The 19,320-nt window shown below is 22.6% G+C and overlaps 4 protein-coding genes across 4 annotated transcripts; 1 reads left to right on the top strand and 3 right to left on the bottom strand.

Annotated features, from left to right (window-relative positions):
- Nucleotides 1-209: 209 nt before the first annotated feature.
- On the bottom strand, nt 210-3,537 carry PADL01_0004200 (serine repeat antigen 3, putative; the record flags this gene model as incomplete). Its single annotated transcript, XM_028680591.1, has 6 exons — nt 210-991; nt 1,084-1,326; nt 1,398-1,838; nt 1,892-2,425; nt 2,564-2,716; nt 2,838-3,537. The coding sequence occupies 6 exons, from the start codon at nt 3,535-3,537 to the stop codon at nt 210-212; spliced, it is 2,853 nt and encodes a 950-aa protein (XP_028541369.1).
- Nucleotides 3,538-4,534: 997 nt separating this feature from the next.
- PADL01_0004100 (serine repeat antigen 2) lies at nt 4,535-8,546 on the bottom strand (the record flags this gene model as incomplete). The annotated part of the gene is made up of 4 exons (XM_028680590.1): nt 4,535-6,966; nt 7,073-7,228; nt 7,396-8,307; nt 8,513-8,546. The coding sequence occupies 4 exons, from the start codon at nt 8,544-8,546 to the stop codon at nt 4,535-4,537; spliced, it is 3,534 nt and encodes a 1,177-aa protein (XP_028541368.1).
- Nucleotides 8,547-9,596: 1,050 nt separating this feature from the next.
- Nucleotides 9,597-12,980, bottom strand: PADL01_0004000 (serine repeat antigen 1; the record flags this gene model as incomplete). Its single annotated transcript, XM_028680589.1, has 4 exons — nt 9,597-11,761; nt 11,873-12,013; nt 12,150-12,818; nt 12,947-12,980. The coding sequence occupies 4 exons, from the start codon at nt 12,978-12,980 to the stop codon at nt 9,597-9,599; spliced, it is 3,009 nt and encodes a 1,002-aa protein (XP_028541367.1).
- A 2,136-nt stretch (nt 12,981-15,116) lies between these two features.
- On the top strand, nt 15,117-19,233 carry PADL01_0003900 (conserved Plasmodium protein, unknown function; the record flags this gene model as incomplete). Its single annotated transcript, XM_028680588.1, has 16 exons — nt 15,117-15,206; nt 15,332-15,410; nt 15,512-15,603; nt 15,732-15,855; nt 15,949-16,017; nt 16,126-16,184; nt 16,316-16,377; nt 16,480-16,552; nt 16,666-16,739; nt 16,844-17,106; nt 17,222-17,313; nt 17,427-17,469; nt 17,567-17,801; nt 17,892-17,969; nt 18,070-18,139; nt 18,295-19,233. The coding sequence occupies 16 exons, from the start codon at nt 15,117-15,119 to the stop codon at nt 19,231-19,233; spliced, it is 2,442 nt and encodes an 813-aa protein (XP_028541366.1).
- Nucleotides 19,234-19,320: the final 87 nt, after the last annotated feature.

The following is a 19,320-nucleotide window of genomic DNA, read 5'->3' as shown; positions in this document are numbered from 1 at the left end:
TTTTTTTTTTTTTTTTTTTTGGTATTATTAATATTATATTATTATTTTTTATTTTAAATCATATATTTTTAAAAAATATTTTCCTTTTATTTTTAAAGTGCATATACATGTGCATTATGTTAGAATATATCTGTACATGCATATTGAACAAATTTATACTTAATAAAATATATAACAGAAAAAGCAATCATCTGTTTTTTCTAATTCACTTAAACAAAATCCAGGAGAAGGTGTATCTTTACATTTTTCCCAGTTATCATTACAAAATTTAACATCCTTCTTGTTTCTCTGGGTCCGAAAGAATAGGATCTTGAACATACGTGATCATCACCAAGAGCATCAGAATGGTCATATTTAACTAAGCCCATCTTTATTTTACCATCCTTAATGTGTTTTAAAACGTGGAATATATCAACTTTTTCCTTAGATCTATCACTTTGGGTATTATCTTGTGATGCTGGTGCTGCTGATGATGCTTGTGCCTTTTCTGGAACTGGTGGTTCTGATGATACTGCTGGGGATTCTGATCTTGTTGATTCTGTTGTTGGTGGTTGTGGTCCTTCTGGTGATGCTTCTGGTCCTGGTGATGTTAGGGATGATACGTCTGATGATGCTTGTGATGCCCTTGATTTTGGTGTTTCTTGTTCTGTTGCTGATGATCCTACTGGTCCTGCTGGTCCTACTGGTCCTGCTGGTCCTGCTGGTCCTGCTGCTGTTGTTGATCCTGTTAATAATGTTGCTTGTTCTGACGCTGCTTCTTCTTGTCCATATACATATGAATTCTTATTTTCAGCTTCATCAGTTTTACCTATTTGTGAATCGAAATTTTTGAAATATAAGTTATGATAAAAATCTGGAGAAGCTTTTAAATAATAGTTATATATTTTAGCTTCTTTTTTGACAGATTCTTCATTTACAGGTAAATCAACATTAAATACTACTACACTGTGAATGAAATTATCTTCACAATCTGATGGTCCATACATATCAACTTTGAATTGACCTTTGTGTCCCCAATATTTACCCAACTATTTCTTACAATCCAATAGGATTTTTTGTGACCTTCATCATTTATATAATTACCATAACCAATAATATTTACTGCATGATCAGGTGTTTTATCACCACATAAGTTTTGAACTTTCTTTCCATTAAATCCATATCCCATTAATTTGTCAGCTTTTACATAAGCAATAACTGAACCTTTATTCATTATTTCATCTTTTATTAATTTAACAAATGAATGCATGTCTTTCTTAAATGTTTCACTTTCATATGAAGTATATCCTTTAGTACTTAAAGAATTTTGTTCATCATTATTTTGTTCTAATAATTTTGCATTACCCCATAAATTGACCCATCCATTTTGTACTTCTGGCATGTTTCACCAACTTTACTTTGTTCATATGAATAATCTACTTCTGTTGGTAAGAATCCTTTTTCTTCAATCATTTGTAAAACTTTTAATGGGTTTGAACCTTCAGTACATACATCTTCATTTTCATTTTTACTACAATTTGCTATATATAATGAAGAAATTGGAGTATGTTCATATCCTTTCATACATTTAATAGTTTCTAAATGATATTTAGATGCAAAGGCCCAGGATAAAGCACAATTTTTTTGATCTTCTATACCTATATGTGATATACAACTATTTTTATCCTTTGACCAGTTACAATAATCATTATTACAGTATGAATAGTCTACGTGTTTATAAGATAAATAATTTGTATCTATAGGAAATTTGGTTAAATCAACAATTCCATGTTCGTTTTCTTTAAACATATCTTCATTGACTTCAGTATTATTATTTGATTCTTTTTTTTCATTAGTATCTTTTAAATTATTTTTTACTGGTGGTACAATTAATCCTGTCTTATTTTTTAACCAGTCATCGATATTTTTAAACATAATGCTGAGTTTTTAAGTTTTTCAAAAACATCATGTTCATTTTCTTCCATATGTTCTTTTAATAATATTGTTAAATTATTGAATACGTCTTTTTCATTACCTACTTCATTATTTGATAATACACCATTAACATCTACTTCTTTTAATGAATTACAATATTTATTTAATTCTTCTTGTAAACTATCATCTGCATCTTCTAATTTAATTAATTCCTTTTTATTATTTTTTTCATCACTGCTTTGTTTTTTGTACATTTTGTTTAATATGTTGTTAATAGATTGAGAAAGTTCATATTCTTTATCATCTGAATAATCTTCTGATGCAGCTTCTACTTCCTTCACTTCACTTGCTGGCTTAGCTGGTTTTGTTTCCTTGGGTTCATCTTTTGAGACATACTTGTAACATACATCAGAAGCTTCTGCCTTTTTTACTTTCAAGGTACATTTTAAACATTTTTCTATATTAATATTTCCACTCAAGAAACAATCTGAAGCTATTGCGTCACATTTTTCTATAAGATAAAAAAATAAAATATATGACACAATAAATAAATAAATAAATAAATAAATAAATAAATAAATAAGATTAATATAAATTTAGTATATGTGTCGTTCTATAATTTTCATTTTTATCATTATTTTTATCTTACCAGGTATATTATTTCCTAAGCTATAATCTTTACTTTCCATTAAATAAGAATTTCCTTCTATGGCTAGAGTATGTACTTGTATTGAGGTTATTGGTTGATCTAATTTTGGTAACTTGTATAATCTTATATCTACTGTATTTTCTTCAGGTTTAACTATAATTAAAAATTAAAAGATATATATATATATATATATATAATAATTTAATATGTATTATAATATACCAATATAATATTATAAACATATATACTTAATATTTAATTTTTTATTAATTACGTGGATTAGCAGGTTTCTCTTCATCTACTTTCCATTTAAGTGTTAGTACATCCTCCTTAAGATATAATACAAATTTAAATGTTTGTTTTTTTTCAGGTTCACACTTATTCTTTAACTTACTCTTATCTTTTTCAAAATGTATTCTTTCAGTTAATTTCATAAATTTTGCATCCAACTGAATGTTATTTTCTTTTGTTTCAACGTTTATGAATATATGTGGAACAAGGAATAATTGAAAATTGGCATTACATGAACCAGTAACCTTTACTCCTTTGTAGTGTTTTAAGAAAGCAGATTTTACATCAACTGATTTAGGAGGGTTTGAAGGAGTGCTGCTAGCTTGGGGTGAATTAGAAGAATCATTAGAAGTTTGACCAGGAGGATTTTTAGAAGTTGGACCAGAAGGATTATCAGAAGTTTGACTAGACGTATTAGAAGGAGTTCCTTGACTTACAACATTACCAGCAATGGTACTTTCTTTATTTGGTTCTTGTGGTTGTTTCTCTATGCTTGAATTTGGTGATGAAGAAGAACTATCCACTTGAGATCTTGATTCAGGTGCAGTAGGGGAAGGATTTTGAAGATTTTGAGAACCTTCCTGGGTACTCTTGACCACTGTTGTACATTTTATATCATTTTTACAAAATAAGACACCTATATGGAATAAATTATATATATAAATAATATTTATATTTTTCATATATATGTAACATTTTAATTTAATAATTTAATTTATCCATATTTTTTATAATATTTCCAAATCAATATTTATATACATTTATTTTAACAATTAATAAATAATACATTATGAATTATATAATTTTTTTTTTTTTTTTTTTCTTATATATATATATTACACAATATTAGAAATAAGGAAATACAGAACTTCATTTTGGTGTATACTATTAATATAAAATAATTATAATTTTTCTGTTTTTATAATTATTATTTTATTATTATTGTATCAAACGATTATTTCGTTCTTTATCAAGATTATTAAAATAAAATTATTTTTATTAATATTTATTGGTATTATATATATTATATTATTATTTTATTTTATTTTATTTTATTTTTTTTTTTTTTTTTTTTTTTTTTGGTATTATTAATATTATATTATTATTTTTTTATTTTAAATCATATATTTTTTAAAAAATATTTTCCTTTTATTTTTAAAGTGCATATACATGTGCATTATGTTAGAATATATCTGTACATGCATATTGAACAAATTTATACTTAATAAAAATTTATATATATAATAAACATATGATAACATATGTATTTGAATAATAATTATGTAATATATTATCATTTTCAATATATTAGAAAAATGAAAGAGAAAAATATATATATAAAATAAAAAAGAAAAAAAAAATATATATATTTTTTAACTATTAAAATTTATCATTCATTTCCAAAAAATTAAATACTAAAAACAATATATATTAAATATAAAAAGCATTTCACATATAAATATATAAACACATCGATATACATTTTGATTTATTTGAGACAATATATTAATAAATAATATATTTTTTTTTTTTTTTTTTTATAATTATTACAATATTTATAAATTTACTAAATTTTAATATTATGACTTATTAAAAATATTTATGTATCTTTTGTATTTTTCCCAGAAAATGATAATATTATATTTTACATTATTTAATATATATATATATATATATTTTTTATACATAGCAGAAGAAACATTCATTTGTTTTTTTTAATTGAGTTAAACAATATCCTGGGGAAGGCTTATTTTTACAGTTGTCCCAATTATCATCACAAAATTTCACACATTCTTCTTGTTTTTCTGGATTTACAGCAGTAGTTCTAGAACATACGTGATCAGCACCAATATTGTCAGAATTCTCATATTTAACTAAGCCCATCTTTATTTTGCTATCTTTAATATGTTTTAAAACATGGAATATTTGAGCTTTTTTACTATTGTCTGCAGTCTGAGTGGGTACAACTGGTGTAGTTTGTGTACTTCCTGGAGCATTTGTACCTCTTTCGTTATCATTTTGTTCTACGGGAGGTTGTGAATGTGCAGCTGTTGGATTTGGTAAACTTCCTGGAGTATTTTTATCTACATTCGGAGAAGGTGATGTGTTTATTCCTTCTTGAGATGATGCTGGTAATGATACATCCCCGACTTGAGATTTTTCTTGTGTTACAGATTGTCCACTTGAATTTTCACCTGCACTTTCATTTGGTCTTCCACCTTCACTTCCATTTAGTCTTCCATCTGCATTTCCATTTTGGTCTTCACCTGTACTTCTACTTAAACTTCCATCTGTACTTACAACTGAATTCACAACTGTATCTACATGTGAACTTTCACTTGAACCTCCAGCTCCACTTGTACTGGAACCCTGACCTTTAGCTGTCTCTAAACTTTCACTTGCTTCCCCACGTAGACTTCTTGCTGAATCTGTACCTAATTGTCCTTCTTCAACAGTAACTGCGCTTTCTTGTCCAAAAACCAAATTATGATTATTTAATTTATTATGTAATCCCTTACCCCATGTATTCATTGGTGATACATGTTTTTCTAAATTATAATTTTTATAATAAATGTTGTGGTAAAAATCTGGAGAGTTCTTCAAATAATACTTAAATTTATCGTTTTCTTTTTTATCGAAATATTCATTTACAGGTACATCAACATTAAATACTACTACACTGTGGATGAAATTATTTTCACAATTTGATGGTCCATACATATCAACTTTAAAGTAACCATCATCTCCCCAATATTTACCCCAACTATTTCTTACAATCCAATAAGATTTTTTCTCATCTTCATCATTTATATAATTACCATAACCAACAATATTAACTGCATGATCAGGTGTTTTATCACCACATAAGTTTTGAACTTTCTTTCCGTTTAATTCATATCCTAAGACATTTTCAGCTTTTACATAAGCAATAACTGAACCTTTATTCTTTATTTCGTCTTTTATTAACTTAACAAATGTATCCATATTATCTTTAAAATGTTCACTTTCATATGCAGTATATCCTTTGGTGCCTAAAGAAAATGGTTCATTATTATAATCTAATACTTTAGTATTTTCAAATGCATTATCCCATTCATTTTGTACTTCTGGACAAGCATCTCCAACTTTAGATTCATCATATGGATAATTCGATTCGGTTGGTAAGAATCCCTTTTCTTCAACAGTTTGTAAGAATACTAATGGATTCGATCCTTCAGTGCATACATTTTTATTTTCATTTTTACCACAGTTTGCAACATATAAAGCAGATGTGTTTACAGGTTCGTATCCTTTCATACATTTAATAGTTTCTAAATGATATTTAGATGCAAAAGCCCATGATAAGGCACAATTCTTTTGATCTTCTACATTTATTTTGGATACACAATTATTATGATCTTTTAATCTATTGCAATAATCTTGATTGCAATATAAACTATCTGCATGATTATATGATGAATAATTTGTATCTACTGTAAATTTTGTTAAATCAACAATTCCGTTTTCATCTTCTTCAAAAACATTTTCCTTAATATAATTTTCGTTATTCTCATTAACATTATTTAAAGAATATTTTAATTGTGGTAATACTAATCCAGTTTTATTTTTCATCCAATCATTTACATTTTTTAAACACAATGCTTCATTCTTCATTTTATGATAAAGTACATTATCATTTTCTTCTTTATGTTCCTCTAATAATTTTGATAAGTTATTAAATATATCTTGTTCATTTCCCAATTCTTCATTTGTCAATATACCATTTACATCATTATCCTTTAATAAATTACAGTAATTTAATAATTCTACCTTCAAATCATTATCTACTTCTTTGAAATCTAATAATTCTTTTTTTTCATTTGTATCATTTTTTTTGTACATATTTTTTAATATATAATTTGCAGATGCTATAAATTCATATTCATCAGAATCTTCATCGTCCTCTCCCTTTGTTGCAATCTCTTCGAATCTGTCTTTTATATTTTTAGATACGTATTTAAGACATTCATCATTTTTATCAGCCTTGTTAACTAATAATGTACATTGGAAACATTTTTCAATATCAACATTTCCGCTTAAGAAACAATCATTAGCGATAGCCTCACATTTTTCTGTAAAGAATGAATAAGAGAAAAATATTTTTTTTCATCAATATATATGTACATATATATATATATATATATATATATATATTTATGTATTATTTAATTTTCTCACCTGGTATTTTATCTCCTAAGTCGTAATCTTTACTTTCCATTAAATATTTTTCTCCATCCTTTGCAAGAGAATGTATTTGAATAGATGTAACTGGTTGATCTAATTTTGGTAGTTTGTATCTTTTGACATCAACGTTTAAATCTACTTTACCTGGAGCTAAAAGAATATAAAATATATAAATACATATTATATGTGAGTTAATTAAAAAGGATAAAAGGGAAAGAAACATTTTAACTTTTTCATTGTATTTATATATTTATAAAAACATGTAAACATATACATAAAAATATATAAATATGTGTATTTTCTTTTTTTTTATTTACGTGTAGTAGTAGTGGTGGCAGTTTTTTCTTCATCTACCTTCCATTTAATAGTTATCATATCATCTTGAAGATACAATATAAATTTGAATGACTTATTTTTATTATCTTCACACTTATTCTTTAAATTGGCTTTATCCTTTTCGAAATCTATTCTTTCACTTAATTTCATAAATTGAGGTTCCAATTGAATATTATTTGTTTTTGTTTCAACATTGATAAACAAGTGGGGTACAATAACTAATTGAAACTGTACACCACATGAACCAGTAACTTTTACACCCTTATAATGTTTTAAAAAATAAGATTTTACAGGAATAGTTTGAGAGATATTGGATTGGTTCAAGTTTTTGAATGAATGGGCTGGGGGAAGAACAGGCTTAGGGGAATCTTTCTGGGTAGCTAATTTTTCCGCAGTGTCTGCCTTTTGTTGAGGAGAGGGATTTGAAATTGCATCTTGACCAGAAGGAACTTGTGCTGTGGCTCCACTTGTGCTTGATGGAGATGATGATCCTTCGGATGTTGATAAGTTTGTTTGTGTTAATACTTCACCTGTTGGAGATGCTCCACCCGCTTCTGATGTTGCACCCTGTGTTGATACTCCACGCTCTGCTGATTCTCCACCCACTGATGGTGTTCTACCCGTTGCTAATTCTTCACCTGGTGATGGTTCTGTTGCCCCTGGTCCTTTTTCTTCTGATGTTGCTACTCTTCCTGTTCCAACTTCTAGTTGTGATTCTTGTGGTTGAACTTGTTGACTGGGTTGTTCTAAAGATGGTCCTGAAGATTGTTGTGATTGTTCTTGGTGTTCATTTTGACCTCGTAATTTTGCATCTGGACTCTGAGCACTTAACGATTCTTCATTTACATCTCCAGTGCCTTCACATTTTATTGTATTTTTAAAAAATACAATATCTGCAAAAAAATTTATGACAAATAAAATAATTTAATCATATATTTTTATTTAAAAAAGAAAATTTTAATACAATACATACAATATATGTGTTCTTATTGTTTTATTTCAATTTATATCTTTTTTAATTTTATTTTCATAATTATTATACATATATATATATATATATATATATATATATATATATGTTTAATTATTTTGTCTTACATAATATAAGAAAGAATGAAATATGAAACTTCATTGTATTGTATAAAATTATAAAATATCTCTAGATTTATTCTTTCTTTAAAAATAGTAATATGTGTTTATATATATTTAATTGTTTTGTTATATATATATATATATTATTATATTATTATTATTATTTTTTTTTTTTGTTTTCTTTTGTTGTGTTCCTTTTAATAAAAAACTTTAGGCATTTTAGAAGTATTACAAATTATTTATATTTTAAAAAAATTAATAAAATTTAAATGGTACCATTTGGTATATTTTATTTTATATTCTTTTATATATATATATATATATATATATTTTTTTTTTTTTTTTTTTAATATTTAATTTATTTATTAAAAATGGGTGAATATTATATACACATATGTATTTTTGCTCAAGTACTCAAAAAAAAAAATAAATAAATAAATAATAAATTAAAAAAAATAAAATAAAATAAAAAAAATTTGACCAGTGCAATAACTTTGTACACCTATTTATAGAAATATCTAATTGTGTACTCAAAGAATGGTTACAATGTGTAACATACTGATAATTAAATATATTTATATGTCTCTTCGATTAATTTATAAAATATATTATTTATTATTTTGCAATCAAAAAATTATATATATATATATATTTATTTATTTTTTAAAGATAATACACTAGATCGATAAAAATCAAAATATATACATATGTATATATATATATCTTTTTTTTTATATATATTCATTTTATGCATGCATTTGGGTATATTTCAATTTGTAACAAATATATAAAATTATGTTCTTAATTATAATAAAGTTAAAAAAAAAAAAAAAAAAAATTAAATAAACATTTAAATTCAAATATATTTTAGAATTCATCTAAATTGATAAAAATAATACAAAATAGTAAATTAAAAATAGTTTTTTAAATATTAAAAAAAAAAAATAATATAATATAAATGCATTTAAAAACAATTGAAATTTAATTAAAAAATTACACAATTAAAAAAACAAAATATATATATATATAATATATATATATATATATATGTGTAAAATATGATATGTGATTTAACTTATTGTGTAATTTCTTACACATAACAGAAAAAACATTCATCTGATCCCTTCAGTTTTGTTAAACAATATCCAGGGGATGTTTTATCTTTACATTTATTCCAATGAAGTTCACAAAATTTAATACATTCTTCATGTTTGTCTTGATCTGTTGAATAAGATCTTGAACATGTATGATTCATTCCTATGATATTATAATTATCGTATTTAACAAAACCTATTTTTATTTTTGTATTCTTTACATGTTTGATAATGTGATATATTTTAACCTTATTTGTATTCTTATTACTTATGGTCATATTAGATGATGATACATTATTATTTGTTATAGAGGATTTATTAAATTCATCCTTGATATTTTTTTCTTGTCTGTTTATATCTTGCCTATTTCCTATTATTGTTTCTGTATTGTCATCTTTATCATGTCTTTGTGATGATAATGAAGTAGTTACTTCCGAATTTAAAACCTTACTTCTTTTTTCATTGTTTACCTTATCTTCTTGGTCATAAATATTTTTACGTTCATCAGACGCATTAACCAAATTCATACTTTTCTTAGAATTAAAATTTTTATAATAAAGGTTATGATAAAAATCAGGAGAGTTTTTCAAGTAATAGTTATATAATGGAAGTGATCTCTTTACAGCACATTTCTTATTCTTAGGCATATTAATATTAAATACTACTACACTGTGGATGAAATTATTTTCACAATTTGATGGTCCATACATATCAACTTTAAAGTAACCTTCATCTCCCCAATATTTACCCCAACTATTTCTTACAAGCCAATAGGATTTTTTCTCACCTTCATCATTTATATAATTACCATAACCAACAATATTAACTGCATGATCAGGTGTTTTATCACCACATAAGTTTTGAACTTTCTTTCCGTTTAATTCATATCCTAAGACATTTTCTGCTTTTACATAAGCAATAACTGAACCTTTATTCATTATTTCATCTTTTATTAACTTAACAAATGAATGCATGTCTTTCTTAAATGTTTCCCTTTCATATGCTATATAAGCTTTAGTAGATAATGTAGTAAAATCTTTATTATTATAATTTATCATTCTTGTATGTTCCAACAAATTTGCCCATTTCTTTTCTTCATCTGGACAATGATTGCCTACTTTTGTATAAGTATATAAATAGTTTGTTTCCATAGGTAAAAATTTATTTTCTTGTATTATTTGTAAAAATTCTAATGGATTAGATCCCACATTACATCTATCTTTATGTTTTCTTTTACTACAGTTAGCTATATATAATGCAGAAATTGCATGTGGTTTATAACCTCTCATACATTTTAAAGTTTCGAAATGATATTTAGATGCAAAAATCCAAGAAATTGAACAATTTCCTTGATCTTCAATTTGAATTTTTGATATACAATTATTTTCATCTTTTAATCTATTACAATAGGAGCTATTACAAAATTGTTTCTCATTATTAAAATGTTCTGATGTATTATTAGAAAAAAAATATATATTTTTTTTTTTAATATTTTTAATATCACTAATTTTAATATCATCCTCATCTAACATATTATTATCTATTTTTCTTTTTTTTTCTTCATTCAATTTTTCATATTTAATATTATATATTATATTATTATTTTCTACATTTGGTAATATTAGACCTCTTTTTTTTTCTATCCATTTATCAGGATATTTCATACAAATTGCTGAATTTCTTAATTTATGATGTAAGGTACTTATACTTTCATTTTCATGTAATTTTAATAATCTTATTAAATTATTAAATACATCTACATTATTTCCTAATTCATGATTTACTAATGTTCCATTCATATCGAGTTCTTTTAATATTGTACAATAATCTGTTATTTTTTCTTTTAAAAAATCATCTAATTCTTCTAGTGATATTAATTCTTTCTTTTCTTCATTTTTATTTATTTTATTTATTTTATATATTTTGTATATTTTTGTCAATATATTATTTATAATATCTGTAAGATGGTAATCACGAAAATTTTCATCATCTTCTGCTTCTGCTTTAATTTGATTGAAATTTTGTCGAACATCCTTTGAAACATATGTAAAGCATTCGCTTGATGTATCATTATTCTGAACAAGTAAGGTACATTCTAGACATTTTTCGATATTTATATTTCCACTCAAAAAGCACTTTGTTGCCATAATATCACATTTTTCTAAAATAGAAAAGGATAAAAATGTATATAAATGTATGTATATATATATATATATATATATATATATATGTATATATTTATTTATTCCTTTTTATGTATATTTGTGTTTACCTGGTATGTCTGTTTTTATAGCATAATTTTTAGTTTCCAATACATGGAAGTCTTTATTTTCTGACACGCTATGAATTTGAAATGTTGTGATAGGACTACTTAGTTCTTTGATTTTATATTGTCTGATATCTACTTTGTTATCTAGAAAAAGAAAAACATAATAAATAAAAATAATATAAAATATGAAACATGGACAACATAAAATGCAAAACATAAAAAAAAAATATATTTATATATATATATATATATATATATTTTTTTTTTTTTATGTGCATACTTGTAACTCCTGTTTGGTATACTTTCCATTTAAGTGTCAAAATATTATCTATAATATATACTACAAATTTAAATGTTTTATTATCTTCACATATATTATATAATCTGTCCTTATCTAAAGTATCTCTTGATACACCTTCCTTAAAATTAACATTCAACGACGTATCATCAGACGTACTTAATTCTGTAGTTGTATCTTTGAATTTTATTGATTCACTACATTCATCCAACTTATATCTTAATTGAATATTATTATATTTTGTTTCAACATCAATATATATATGTGGAACAAGAAATATTGACAAATTTGCATTACATGGTCCAGTAATTTTTATTCCTTTATTTCCTTTTAATAATGCAGATTTTATTGGATTATTATTTTCTTTATTTCTTGAAGAAGAATTAGATGTATCATTATTATTCATAATATCTTTAGGTTTTATTTCTTTTTTTTTCTTATCTTTTCTAGATGTACGATTATTAGATGACCATTTTTTGGTATCACTTGAAAGACTAACAGGTATGCTACTATCCAAATTAGGGATAGCAGATAAATTTATATTTGATATATTATTATGGCTAGTACCTAAAATTGATTTATCTTCAATATTATTAATATCATCATCTGTCCACCCACCTGTACTAGTAACATTTATGATAAATATAACACCTACAAAATTAAGATATATATATATATATATATATATATATATTTATATTTTTTATTTCCATAAAATGATATACATATTTTTTTTCATTTGCATGTTGTTATTTTATGTATTTTATTATTATCTTTACATATTATATACAAATAAGGTATAAAAAACTCCATTTGCCTTATCAAATTAATATTTGTTCTGATCCTTTTATTCAACTATTTTTTTTTTTTTTTTTTTTGTATACTATACTTTTTACACTATATGCAATTTTTTCCCCTTTTTTAAACAACACTTTTCTATTTAATTTCTTCATAATTTTCTATTCTCATTTGTATAACAATATAAATATATGAAGTAAAATGAAATATTTAAGAAGAAAAAAGATATCGTTTTTTTTTTTTTTTTTTTTTTTTTAAGAACTATAAATACTTAGCGAAAATTATATTATTAATTTAAAATATTTAAAAGTGCATTACCATTTTGTAACGGAAATTATTTTAAATGTGATATAAAAAAATAATAATTTCATTTTTTAAAATTAAAATTTTTTATATTAAGTTAAAATATAAATATTATATAAATATTTATATAATATTATATATATTTCATATTGTACACCTTTTGTCTTTTTCAAAAATATAGGACTATATTCATTTTTTTTTTTTTGTACTTTTTAAAAATATATATGTTTTTTTTTTTTTTTCCATTTATTATTATTATCTTTATATATATATATATATATATATGTATATTTTTTTTTTATTTTATAAAATTTTGAAGTTCCGAGTTTTTTAAAATAATTTTTTTTTTTTTTTTTTTTTTTTTTTAAATATTATAACATTTCACAGTAATTTTATTATATATATATATAATATATATATTTTTAAATGATGATACATAAAAATTTAATATATATAATTGTGAATTTATAATTTTTTAATGAATTATATTTACATATTTAATTTATATTTATATATATAATTATATATGACATTTAATTATTATTACATTATATGTTGAATACTTCTTAATTCGAAATATATTATTCATATTAGTATGTCCATTATTTATGTGGCTATTACATGTATATATATATATATATATATATATATTTTTGTTTAATTTCTATAACTGTCTATTATATATATAATATGAGATTTAGGAATACACCAAAAAATCTTATCAAAGGTTTAAATGTTTTACTTAATCATTTAAAGAAAAAAAAAAAAAAAAAAAAAAAGGATTACTATGAAATAATAAATTAGTTTTAATTTTGAACAATTCTTTTGTTTATATATACAAATATAAAAAGATTGACAATAATATATGAATAAATTTCCCTCATCCATATATTTCCGTTTTTTTTTTTTTTTTTTTGATATATATATATATATATATATATATATATGTATAATAGGTCTGAAATTATGCAAATAAAACATATGTATTTATTAAAACCCAACGGTTTTATAAATATATAATAATATATATATATATATATATATATATATATATATTTATATATGTATTATTTCGAATTTAAAATTGTCCTTTAATTATTGTTGTTCTCTCATATTTAGAAAGATATAAAAAATAATATATCCTCTCTTTGAAAAAACAATATTTTTTATTATACTAAAGGAAGAAAATATTATAAACATATATTCTTTTTTTGTTTTGTTTTAATATATTTATATACAACCTTGTCAATAACCTTGGTGTATATTTATATGGATATTATTATTATTATATATATATATATATATATATATATATATATTAATATTTTTATTATCTTTTATACTTTTCTTTTTTTTGTTATAAATATATATATATATATATATATTACAATTTGGTAAACTAGTTCAAATAAATTATTAACAATTCAGAACTAATTATATATTCTTTTTCTCGTTTATTTTGCTTTATATGAATAGTCATGAGATAACGCTTTTATGAAGGACCATGTATATACATAAATTATATACACATATATATATATTTTTTTTTATAATACCACAATATAGTGGTTATTCAAAAATATGATTGTAAACTGGCATTAACATATATAAAAAAATAAATTCAATCAAATATATGTACTATATTATATATATATATATATTTTTTTATTCGATTGTATATTTTATTTGTTTATTTTATTTAGTTCTTTTTGTTTCATTCATTTATTTTATTTTTTTTTTTTTTATTGTTCTTTTTGTTTGTCAATTTTAATTTTTTTTTTTTTTTTGTTTCATTTTGAACAGAATATGATGATTAAATAAAAAAAAAAAAAAAAAAAAAAAAAAAAAATGCCTTGCATTCTTAAAGTGAGAATATCTGGTATAAGAGACTTTAATACCTTCGAAAAATCAGAATTAGATTCTTTTAAATATATTGAAGTAATAAATACATGAAAATTGTTATGTATATAAAAATATATATATATATATATATATATATATATATATATATCAAGTTAACAATATTTAAATCTAAAAATTTTTTAATTTATAGGTTACCTTAGGAGAAACAAAGCAAAGAACAAAATTTAGTTAGTACACAGATAATAATAAATTTATATATATGTATATGTGGTCCACATTGTGTGTCCATATGTTTTCTTACGTTACATGTATATGTACACTTTTTTTTTATTACCATTTAATATATATATATTTTTTTGTTATGTTATATGTATAAATAGATATCAATAGAAGTACGAATGATTTAAATTTGTCCTTTCGATTAGAAATTGCCGATGATTCAGAGCTTCAAACAAATCCACTTAAAATAACAGTATGCATAGTGGAAAGAAAAAGAATAAAATGAGCATAAAACATATAAGTATTAACTTGTTATATATATATATATATATTTATTTATTTTTTTTTTTTTTTTTTTTCAATTACCAATTGCCTCCTTAGATTGATGATGCAGAAAATATAAATAATGGTTACATACAAATAGATTTAAGTTTTTTTTATTTTCATGATAATTTAAAACTAGAAGGGTGGTTTCCATTATACGATTCGCTAGCTGGACTTAAAGGTTTTTATACATAATATTTATCAGCTGCATAGATTAAATATGTACATATATATATATATATATATATATTTATTTATTTATTTTAAATTATAGGTGAATTGTATTGCATAATAAAATGGGAGTTCTTCGAGGAAAAAAATCCGTACAATGAGAACAGTTCGGGTAAGGACATATATAAATAAATAAATATATATATATATATATATAATGATACATATTCATTTATATATTTTTTCTTTTTTTTTTTTTCATTAGACGTTTTATTACTAGGTACTACGTTCTTCCCAAATAATTCCCCTTATTACATTGAACAAATAATAGACTTTGCAGTAATATAGAAAATTAAATTGTAAATATATATATATATATATATGTATGCATAGATTTATAAGAAAATATATTTCTATTAATATGCACAATTAATAACTTCAATATTTTTTTTTCATTGAAATATTTGTAGAATGAACTTAAAATTGTAAACGACCCCGAATATGATTGGAAGGACTTAATTCGATCAAACAGGTTTTTTTTTAAAAAAAGAAGAAAATTTAAAATATAATAAACATAAATATATACATGGATAATTGGTTACATATATTATTAATATAATTATTCTTATTATAGAAACTCTAATGAGGCAAGATGTGACGTAATACAAAATTCATTTATGCAAACTAGAAAGCTCATAGGAAAAAAGGTATATAGAAATAAATGAAAATATTATAATATATGAAATAGTTTTTAAACAGAACACATAAAAATATATATATATATATATATATATATATATATTCTTATATATTTGTATAGGCTAAACTTCTTGGGGGAAATGCAATATTAGGTTATCAAGAACACCTAAATTTAGAAGGGAGCACAACAAATAAGTACGATTTTTTTTTTTTTCTCACACTTGTTTATAATATGTTATATGTGTCATTTATAATTATTTGATATATATATATATATATTTTTTTTTTTTTTCACGTAGAATATGTATTCGTATCACAGGAACTGTTGTCAAATTAGGAATAAAGAATTTGAATGAAATAAATAATATTAATATTAATCAGAATAGTACGATAAAAAATATTTTAAGAAATAATGAATTTTTTTTCGAAAATAGTATGGAGAGAAATAAAGATATGAAATATAATAAAAGGGAAAGTTTACAACCGAATGCATCATATAATTTCGTTGATGTAATGTTACTCACATTGGATTCCTTACCAGATAACATAAAATATACTTATGGTAAGAATTATATATATATTTATATATAACTATTACCATTTGAATCTTTTTAATTTTTAATTTATTTTTTTTTCCCCACTTTATAATATTTTGTATTCTTATTATGATTTGTAAGGTGGACTGGTTGCATCAAAGGCTGTTAAAATTTTACATCCAAGGCTCACAGAAGAACAAAGAGATGAGTGGTTATTAGAAATAAGGGACGAGGTAATAAAGGAAAAATAAATGAACACAAAATAAATATATATATATGTATATATATATATATATATATATATATATTTATATATTTATATTTATATACTCATTTTATTTTTTAGCTCAAGTCGAATGCTAAATTTTTGTCCTGTAACGTTGTTCTAGGTAAGAAAATATATATATATGTATATATGTATGTATTTATATATAATAAATATATATATTTATAACATGCCATATATAATTTATCGTTTTGTTAAAGGTTACAAAGAAGACACATACATATTCAGCGATGTAATAGTCTTATTTTGTTATGGAACAGCAATAAATATATTACCCTCCTTTTTTTACGATGAAAAAATTATATCTTTCATAAATAAAGATGTACCTAAAACAAATATGTTTAAAAGTAATTCAATTAATTCTCATAAGAATGTTAATTGTATTTATTTACACTCCGCCTCAGATGAAAATGAAAATAACAAAGTTCCATGCAGGTAAAAAAAAATATATATAGATATATGTATATATATATATATATATATATTTATTTATTTATTTATTTATTTATGTTTCTCTCATTTTAGGGTGTGTAAGGAATCTTTTGTTCCTAAAATTTACATATCTTCGGCTGTTATACCGCAAGATTTGGCCTTAATAGGAAAGTAAGCATACAAAAATATATGAACAGTAAAATATACAAACGTGTATATATACATATATATATATGTATGTATGTATTTATTTATTTTTTTTTTTTTTTAGCGGTTTTTTAATATCCGCCTTTGTTATTTATCCTTTGAAGAAACACTACGGGGAATACCTGGCCTCAGAAGTAAAAATGAAAAACAACAAAAAAATTAAATAAATAAATAAATAAATATATATATATATATATGTTTTTTTTTTTTTATTAATTTCCATTGCTTCATTATTCGACCCTCATTTTTTAAAGACTCATGTTATTTATCACATTTATTTTCTTTTTAGATAAGTGAAATATTACCCTTTCTTGAATTAAATTTACACAAACAAATAATCTGCAAGTTATTAGTAAACGGATTTAACAGTATTTTTGACTATAATTTAAAGTTATGTTTTAATCAGAATTATTTATTTGGTTATTGCTATGGTACGGGCATGTGTACTTATGGTATATATTCTGATAATAAATTTTTAATTAAATCTAATTATAAAGATAATTTTTATATAAGAAACAAATGTATGGGTACTCTTGAATTAAAAGGTATATATGATAATATTAACTATCGATCCTTTTTTTGTAAAAACAAAAGTTTAATTTCACCTGTGTATTTAAGGGGAGATATAATTTATAACAACGACTTAAACATGGAAAAAAATAATAAACAATCATTTTATCATATGAATAATAAAAGGAGTAAAGAGAATTCGGGGTTTTATAATTCTGAAATAAATGCAATAAATGATATTATGAACAGTTATGAAAATGATGGAGGGAAAAAAAAAGTTCAAAGGCAAAAAAAGGATCAACAGGAATATGATGAAAATGATACATATAAAAAAAAAAATAAAGAAAGGTATGATGAAGATAATAACAGTGAAGAACCAGAAGATAAACATAAAATAGAGGAGGAAGACGAAGAAAATGACCAACGAGATGATGATCAGTATAATGATATAGGTTCGAATAAACGTCATTCCAGGGATGATACATATAACAAAATTATAAATAATAATTACTTTAGATTAAAAGAAATATATATGAAAGAAGAAAGTGATTTATTAAATGAAAATAATGATAAAAATAAACATGGAGATTTTTATAACATAAAAAGTGACGATCTTAATAATTCAAATATTGGAGTAAGACAAAGAAAAAGGAAAAAAAAAAAAAAGAAAAAATTAAAGCAAAAAGAAGAAAAAATAAAGGATATGTATACGAAGTAGAAGATCATCTAGATAATATTACATTTTTTTAATATATATGAAGATAATATTGCTTTATATAATTATGTATTTAATTTGGATGTTAAA

This window comes from Plasmodium sp. gorilla clade G2 (genome assembly GCF_900097015.1).
Source record: "Plasmodium sp. gorilla clade G2 genome assembly, contig: PADLG01_00_5, whole genome shotgun sequence".
Taxonomy (NCBI): domain Eukaryota; phylum Apicomplexa; class Aconoidasida; order Haemosporida; family Plasmodiidae; genus Plasmodium; species Plasmodium adleri (nom. inval.).
The sequence above is the reverse complement of the archived record's forward strand: the minus strand, read 5'-3'. Positions and strand labels throughout refer to the sequence as shown.